This window comes from Mercenaria mercenaria, chromosome 1, assembly GCF_021730395.1.
Source record: "Mercenaria mercenaria strain notata chromosome 1, MADL_Memer_1, whole genome shotgun sequence".
Classification (NCBI taxonomy): domain Eukaryota; kingdom Metazoa; phylum Mollusca; class Bivalvia; order Venerida; family Veneridae; genus Mercenaria; species Mercenaria mercenaria.
The window spans coordinates 99,258,486-99,266,716 of record NC_069361.1 but is presented as its reverse complement, the minus strand read 5'-3'; the positions used below and the strand labels follow the sequence as shown (position 1 = coordinate 99,266,716).

At 35.5% G+C, this 8,231-nt stretch overlaps 1 protein-coding gene across 1 annotated transcript; it reads left to right on the top strand.

Annotated features, from left to right (window-relative positions):
- Window positions 1–1,743: 1,743 nt before the first annotated feature.
- LOC123545369 (solute carrier family 46 member 3-like) lies at window positions 1,744–6,521 on the top strand. Its single transcript, XM_045331693.2, has 4 exons — window positions 1,744–4,065; window positions 4,287–4,370; window positions 5,431–5,587; window positions 6,003–6,521. The coding sequence occupies exons 1-4, from the start codon at window positions 2,841–2,843 to the stop codon at window positions 6,088–6,090; spliced, it is 1,554 nt and encodes a 517-aa protein (XP_045187628.2). The 5' UTR covers window positions 1,744–2,840; the 3' UTR covers window positions 6,091–6,521.
- Window positions 6,522–8,231: the final 1,710 nt, after the last annotated feature.

Below are 8,231 nucleotides of genomic sequence, written 5' to 3'. Positions count from 1 at the left end.
TGTTTTTCGTAATATATTTTCATCCTCGATCGAGTGGCCAGTCTAGGAATTAGTTTGTACTTTTAACTGAAATAATAAAACTCAAATTTGATATGAGCCGCACCATGAGAAAACCAACATAGTGCGTTTGCGACCAGCATGGATCCAGACCTGCCTGCGCAGGATCCATGCTGTTCGCTTTCAAAGCCAATTGCAATTAGAGAAAGCATTAGCGAACAGCATCGATCCTGACCAGACTGCGCGGATGCGCAGGCTGGTCTGGATCCATGCTGGTCGCAAACGCACTGTGTTGGTTTTCTCATGGTGCGGCTCAATATTATATAGAGCGAGGCTCATTTACTTAAGAATGATGTCCTGATGATAACAGGGTTGGCTTGAAATAAAGCAGTATATAGGCCAGCTTTACATTTTTTGTTTATTTACTCTTGGTAATACATTATAATCCTATCGGGTTATTATACACCTATAGTGATGTGGGTCACATGAAGAAATTCTTGGCAACAGATATTTTAGCCAAGTATCATGGAGTTCAGGACGAAATGTGACGGATTTGGGAAGAATAATTTTGATTCCTGCAAAAAAAAACAATCTTACGGTTATAGGAAAATTGCATCCGCTTTGATTTATTTGGTTTTGAAACGTGAATTTCCATAAACACAGCTAGTGAGCTAATTTCATCTGTCAGCAGCATCTTTCAGTCAAACATTTTAGAAAGTATTAACAGTTAGACAAAAATGCCATGTTCTTCTTTGATTCAGATTTCACCTATTGTAATAAGAGAATATGTATAAAAGAACATAGTAATGTATAGTACTGACGTTACAGCTTTATGTTTCAGGGCAAAATGTCGACCATTATTTTAATGTAACAGATTTATGACCATATATGAGCCGCGCCATGGGAAAACCAATATAGTGGGTTTGCGACCAGCATGGATCCAGACCAGCCTGAGCATCCGCGCAGTCTGGTCAGGCTCGATGCTGTTCGCTTTTAAAACCTATTGGAATTGGAGAAACTGTTAGCGAACAGCATGGATCCTGACCAGACTGCACGGATGCGCAGGCTGGTCTGGATCCATGCTGGTCGCACACCCACTATGTTGGTTTTCCCATGGCACGGCTCATATGTACATATTAATTAAACATATGACGATATGCAAATATTGTCATTGCATCAAAATGGTCGATTTTAAGATAGCAGTTAATGTTTTTTGAGGTCAGTTTTGGGCTTAATTGATGTCAAATAAAAAAAAAATTCTAAGTCTTAAAAGGGACTACCCCACACATTAAGGCGAAAAATAAATTCTCTCAAAAATCCATAAAAAGTGAGTACTCTAATGTGACTAGTGGTACAAACGTACTGACATAATACACAAAAATTTGTATCTTGTACAGATAACAACAGTACGAGTCCTGATCAACGACAAAAAGCTACAGGAAAATTTTGTGTATTTAGTAATATTTGCAAGTTATTCTTATAAATGACCAAAAATATTGTGCAGGATGTTGTAAAGCATTGCAACACTTCTGAAATAATGCAGGAAATTTGCATTCTTCTTGCATTTTTACTAATATCTAACTTTTATTTTCACCCACTTTATCACTTTTCAGTGTCATATATTTTATGCTGAATTTGGCATAACATGTTTACGTATGTTACATTTTGTTTTCAGAAAAGCGGTAATAGGCTTTTTTGAAATGTGTTATATCGTAGTTGTGTACAATCTCTTGTTTATTAACCTTTAGTCTGCTGCCGGCAAGTGATTATGCCTTTGCGACCAGTGTAGACCAAGATGTGCACACAGCTTCGAATAATAAATGGCATTTCCCAAATTGAATGATGGACCAGTCCATTATAGAAATTTAGCAGGGTAAAGGTTAATAAACAAAAGATTTCACACGAAACACGAGTATGGCTATTTCTACCAATATTTGAGCCCGAAAAAAAAAAGAATAAGTACTAAATACACACAATTTTCAAAAGCTTTTTGTCGTCGATCAGGACTCGTACTGTTGTCATCTTTACTAGATACAAAAATTGAAGATATAATTATTTCCCCTTTCACAATTCTTATTATTTCAAATACAGATGTAAAATGATATCCTGACGACTTACAACGAAAAAAGATAAAGTTGTTTTACGATTCAATTTGTATTCTAATATGAACAATCATGTTTATTTCCATTTAAACACGGAACATGACGCAAACTGAACCTACTATTTGGCGTTATACTTGTGCCAAGATATTGTGCTACCGTATTTCCTCCTCATGTTTAATATTAAAGACGAAATCGGAAAAATATATAACAAAACCGTGTTTTGATACATTTAAACACTCAGAAGACGTTATGCGCCGCGTGGAATGATTCGCTCGATTTTCGTAGGCGTATAAACACTTAGTCAGGTTTAAATGTATCAAACTATGGTCCTGCTACATATTATTTCTTCAGTAAAACAACTTCACTGAACATAATTTAGTACACTTCCAATGGTTTAAGCATTTTGTCTAATGTCCTGTACATTATTGACATTTTCATTTGTAGTGTATATAGTGGTCAAATATCACCTGGTTGAGACGCTATCGGGTATAAGGTCACGTTCTAATTTTATGATAAAAGAAACAATGGAATATTTAAATGTTACGTATTAGAATAAAGGGGATTTACCTAAACACACATCAGATTTGGATTTTACGACATAAAATGTGCAGGCAGTGAAATATGGCTATCAGTTTGTTGAAGGAATATAATAGTTTCATTTTCTATTGTTTGAATATATATTTAATTCTCATTTAATAAGCTGGATACAAAAAATATCGTCAGAAAGTTTATGAATAAAAAATGGAAGGAAGTGATTCTCCGTTTTCGGGACCTACCCCGGCAAAAACAGTCGATGTAAGACATGAAAGCGATGCTAATGATGAAAATAAACCTTTACTTACAAATAACCATGAAAATGGTGATGACCTAGGTTACCGGAAATTCCGCGGACTGGAAATAGATACAACATGGCTGCATTGGCTAATAGGACCTATAATTTTTGCGTATATGTTCGCTATGTTATGCTCCTATTATGCGCTGGTCGAGTATACAAATCAGTATTTTATGAAGAGTGAATACACGAAAGCAAACTTGTCTTTGGACAATACGACTGATGCATTTTGCGAAGTGGACAAGAATAATATTGTGTATCAAACAGAAGTGAGGGCGACTTCCGAAGCTTCTACATGGAACGTTTATTATGCCGTAGCTGCCGGTGTTCCCGCCGTACTCTCCAACATGGTGCTTGGTTCATACACTGATGCGATTGGTCGAAAGTTCCTATTAGCGGTGGGGATAATTGGTACATGCCTTCGACTAAGTATAGCGGCGGTCACTATTTATCTAGAAGCAGATATCATATATTTGTTGATTGCATGTTTCGTAGAAGGATGCACGGGCCAGTATGCAACAACTTTACAAGTTGGCCTTGCCTACATTGCTGATATTACAAAACCCGGGAGAGCTAGAATCCTCGGCATTATATTCGTAGAGTTTGTAATAGGTGTAGGTTTGTCAGGAGCTAGTTTGGCGGAAGGATATATGGTAGAATGGAAAGGTTATATGTTTACATTTGCTTCGATGGCGGCAGTTCTTGTATTAACACTTCTCTTCATGATCTTCCTACTTCCGGAAACACTGACAAAAGAACACCGTCACAGAGACAAATCGTGTGTAGGTTTACTCAAAATCAGCCTATCCTTCTTTGTGGACAATGACTCAGAGAACAGACGCTGGAAATATCAGTTAGTCCTGTTGATCCACGCACTTTGTAATATTAGTTTTCTCTCACGATTACCTACTGAGACACTATACCAACTTGCCTCACCCTTCTGTTGGTCCCCAACTAAAATTGGCATATACGCTGCCATTAGAACTTTAGTTATTATGTTTGTGGGATTGGGGTCAGTGCATCTGTTCTCGAGATTCATTGATGAGATCTGGATTTGTATGATAGGGACAGTTTCCTACGGCGCTGCGTTTTTCTGGACGGCTTTCGTTGACAACGACTTGGAATACTATATAAGTAAGTTAAATATTTAAGTTTTTCTTTTAGCGGAAATAAAGTTTTCAAATTGTTCTACACCAAAATTACAGTCCAAATATAAAACACATTGTCTTATTAATAAGTATGTTTATTGTAAAAGATAGTATTCAGATTAATGTTTTAGGCACGTATAGCTTGATTTGAAAATCGTTTGTTGAAAAACTGTAAAATATGCTATAGATGTGATTTGCATTTTTCAGTTATAGCGGTAGGATGTTTCGGTCCATTGTCAACCACCATGCAGCGCAGCATTCTTTCTCATTTGACACCTCCAGAAAGACAAGGTATGATTGTCATATCTTTCTTCAGAACATTGTTATGGCATAGAGATACTTTAACTATTTCGAAGGAATATCTGAAACATCTGTATGTGATTTATTCGGATGTGACTTATGATTAATCATGTTAATAAATCATGATTATATCTATGAAGATATAGGACTACTGCGTCACTGGTATTATCATTACATAGTTACATTGTTTAACGGTGCAAGGTAGGTCAAACTATACGAATAAATAAATGACCACACTTAAATCGTATTTTGATGAATAAAATTATGGGAAGTTGAACCACAAATCACACTATTCGCAGTCCAAACTTGATAGATTACATCAGCTTAAACAGATCAATTCAATTACAAGACTGAACTTTAAGGCAAAGCCCTTTATAATAGCACATCGCTCGATTGCATGCGCCGGCAACGATAAGAGGTACTCTTATCCAACACACGAATACAATCTATGAGAAAATCCTTTGGACGCATAGAGCGCAACCAAGCAAAGTGATATCAGACTCGGTTTGAGTGAGTTTGTTGAAACGTTTAACCCCCGGCGTTACCTCACCTTGCTAGTTAGTAACAGCTTAAGCGGAACTCTGTTATATATCACATTGAATGAACTCCATGATCCCAAAGGCCCATAAAATACAACACCGAGTACAAGTCCAAAAACTCACAATTCAAAAGTATACGCAAGACTAAATACCTAGTACTTCATAGCACTGAATATGGAAACCTCACTGTAAATTTAATTACTGCAGGTTTGATTAATTTACAATAGCTTTGTTTGTAAATTGCGTAGACGCACTGGCATTTTGTACCCCAAAGAAAACTACGAGACCACAATTACTTTAAACATAATTTATTCCCAGTAATACATGTACACATTTAATACATACATCATAGTTTGAACAAGATAAGTAGGAATTTTCAAAGGATAAGAATGAAAAACACATAGTCTTATAGAATTCTTCTCCACGATTAGATAGATTCTAATTATCTAGTCATCCATCGTTCCGCCTTCTATGGTTTTTATTACTTACAAGAGGTACATTTTCTGTTGCAGGAGCAATATTCAGTGCTGTAGGCACGCTTGAAGTTGTGACATCACTGCTGGCAAATGTCATGACAAGTTGGATTTACGCAGCCACCGTTTCATACATGCGAGGCTTGGTTTTTCTTACAGTTGGTGGTTTTGATGCCATCTGCATTGTATTGTTGATGTAAGCACGTCCTTTTAATGTATAATATGAATAACGCAAAATTTTAAAGCAAAGTCAGTGAAAAATGATTATGAGTGTATATCAGGTTTAGACTTGTGAAGTCAAGCAGTGTTTCACACTGAAAATCTTAAGACTCTCTACATTCACTTATCGGGTTCAGCTGACCATTCTACCATAGGGTAGAATGTAAAGCTAATTTAGTTACTCCCACCTACAAGAATCTTTCAGTTTTGATAACAACAATACTATGAAGTGGCATTCTCGCCTACATTTTTATCTTTCCCTCTGCTTTGCTGTCCATCAGATCGTTAATCCAAAATCTTTAAGTGCAAATGCACACGTGATGTTTAAAATACATGTAAAACGAAACTGGGCAAAGAATGGAAATACAAATCTCCATACTTTTTTCTTTCAGTGTATTGAAGATAGGATGGCACGTTGAGAAGAGAAGAAATAAATATAAACAGCTACCACAGGCTGAGATAATTGTTCCAGAATCATAGCGGCTTAATGGATTTCCATGCTGAAAATAATTCAGTCCTACTTTATGCAGGAATTTCATTTGATTATGTTGTATTTTTAATGAATCGTTTCTAGTTTCTCTAGTACTGGGTAACACATTGAATAAAGAAAAAAATAGTTCTGATTAGTTTCAATTTGAAAAAGTAACTGCTCCGTCAACTTGGTGTTGCAGTGATCCACTTAGAAAATTACGATAACAGTGATCAACTTGCAAAAAATGACCCTTTTTTACAACTCAGAGAGTCTCGAAATTAGTTTTCAAATTACATATATCATCATGATATACAAAACAATTTGGTTCGTTTAATATTTGAACAGACATTGAATCGGCATCAAGTCTATATCAACATCGGCTTCAGCTGACAATATTACATGAGTAGTGAAACATTTGTATTTAGTACACTTGACCTTGCTATTGTGAAAGATTAGTGAAAGGTATACTCGTTCGGACAAGATGTCTTTGACAACCTAATGTGCAATAAAAATTTATGAATAAAATAACAAAATATAATAGCGTTGATATATATGTACTGTTTGCATCCCTTGTTAGTGTTACAAAATGATCAAAGGTGAACAAAAATTGCTTAGCTGTTCTTGAATGAAAGTCTTTAAATGTCTCTTGATATAGTTTTGATTCAACTTCTGTTAAGCTACCATGTAATAGAGCAACACTAAAACATAGTCAGTGTAGGAAGTAAGCTGACTGGCTGTTTAAGGCTTAAGGCAAGTGGCTCCTAAGTACAGACGGTCTCTTAGGAAGGTTCAACTGTATATCAAGAAGTAGTGCTTACCATTCGTAACAATGGGCAATCTAAATAACAACGTTTGTTACATGTAATTAAATTATTGTTTTTTTTCTGTTCTCTCATTTAACACAATTTGTTATAAAAATATTGCCCCCTTTTCTCCGACTCAGTTTAACAAAAAAAAAAATATGAATACTGGCCATTTTACTATGACGTGGCATCTCAAGTGCTAATTAGGCAAAATAAAAAATAACTTGTTTGACGGGGTCAGAATAATATAAATAAAAAATGTAACTTTGTACCATGGCTTTATTTTTATACATATAAAAAATGTGTACTTTCTTAACAGCTTTGGGACAGTTCCTTTCATGAAAATCGTCATAAAGGTCATTGTTTGAACTGGTTCACGTGGAGGTATCACAGCCTGGTCAGTAGCTCTAGGTGGACGTGCCACTCAATGGAGGTGCCACAGGGACTGGTCTTGCAGCTACATTTTGATCTTCAAGTTGCCGTCCAGCCTAGTCCACTGCCTGTGCTTGTCTAGGTTGTGCACGATTTACGAGTCTACGCTCCTGGGCACGAATTAGTCCCACTTCTTGCTTGAAATATATCAGTTTGAAAATTATTTATGATAAATGTTTTTGAACGTTCATTTATAATGTCCCAGTAGGGATATCACGATCACGTGGTGATAACCATGTATCGATCACCAATAGGCAGACCAGATCACGAGTCGAAGTTATATCCAGTGTGGTACCGTGGTACCGGGAAAAGGAACAACCAAATGGTTGCGTCCTTCCAAAGTAAAAAGAAAACTTTTAAAGTATTTATTGTAGAGATGAAAAATCTAAAAATGACGTTTATTTAAGCCTATAATTTTTTTAAAAACTTTTTTTATAGTATAATACAGTGAAATAATATTCATCAATGTCAGTATTCCAATAAACATGAAAAAGCAGAACAAAAGATTTGCATCATGTATTTGCTGCTGGAAAATGATAATATGAATAAAAGTATGGTTTTCTGTTAAAAGTCCATAATGCTTTAATTTTTAATCTTAAACAGAAAAAAACAGCTTTCCAAATAGATGTTATGCGTACTTAATGGTTAGAAAATCACTACTTATAATATCGCACACGAAGTGTTATAGTTCGAGCCATAAAATGACTTGTCATCATTATTTCGTCCTTTCTACTGGCGATGCATCGGGTTCAATATTAATAACACGATGGCACAGACAGTATCATAATAAAGTTAGTTGGAACAACGATTTTTGTACTCATTATATATGATATAATAATATGATTTTATCAAATATTTTTTATTTTTTAATATTTTTCCCGGTATCTTGGTCTTCTATGTTCTCTCATGCTGCA

Excerpts from the sequence above, each read along its gene's own strand:
- LOC123545369 (XM_045331693.2), top strand. The coding sequence starts at position 2,841 with ATGGAAGGAAGTGATTCTCCGTTTTCGGGACCTACCCCGGCAAAAACA. Across the intron at positions 4,066-4,286 it reads CGACTTGGAATACTATATAA|TTATAGCGGTAGGATGTTTC; the intron begins GTAAGTTAAATA and ends TGCATTTTTCAG. Across the intron at positions 4,371-5,430 it reads GACACCTCCAGAAAGACAAG|GAGCAATATTCAGTGCTGTA; the intron begins GTATGATTGTCA and ends TTTCTGTTGCAG.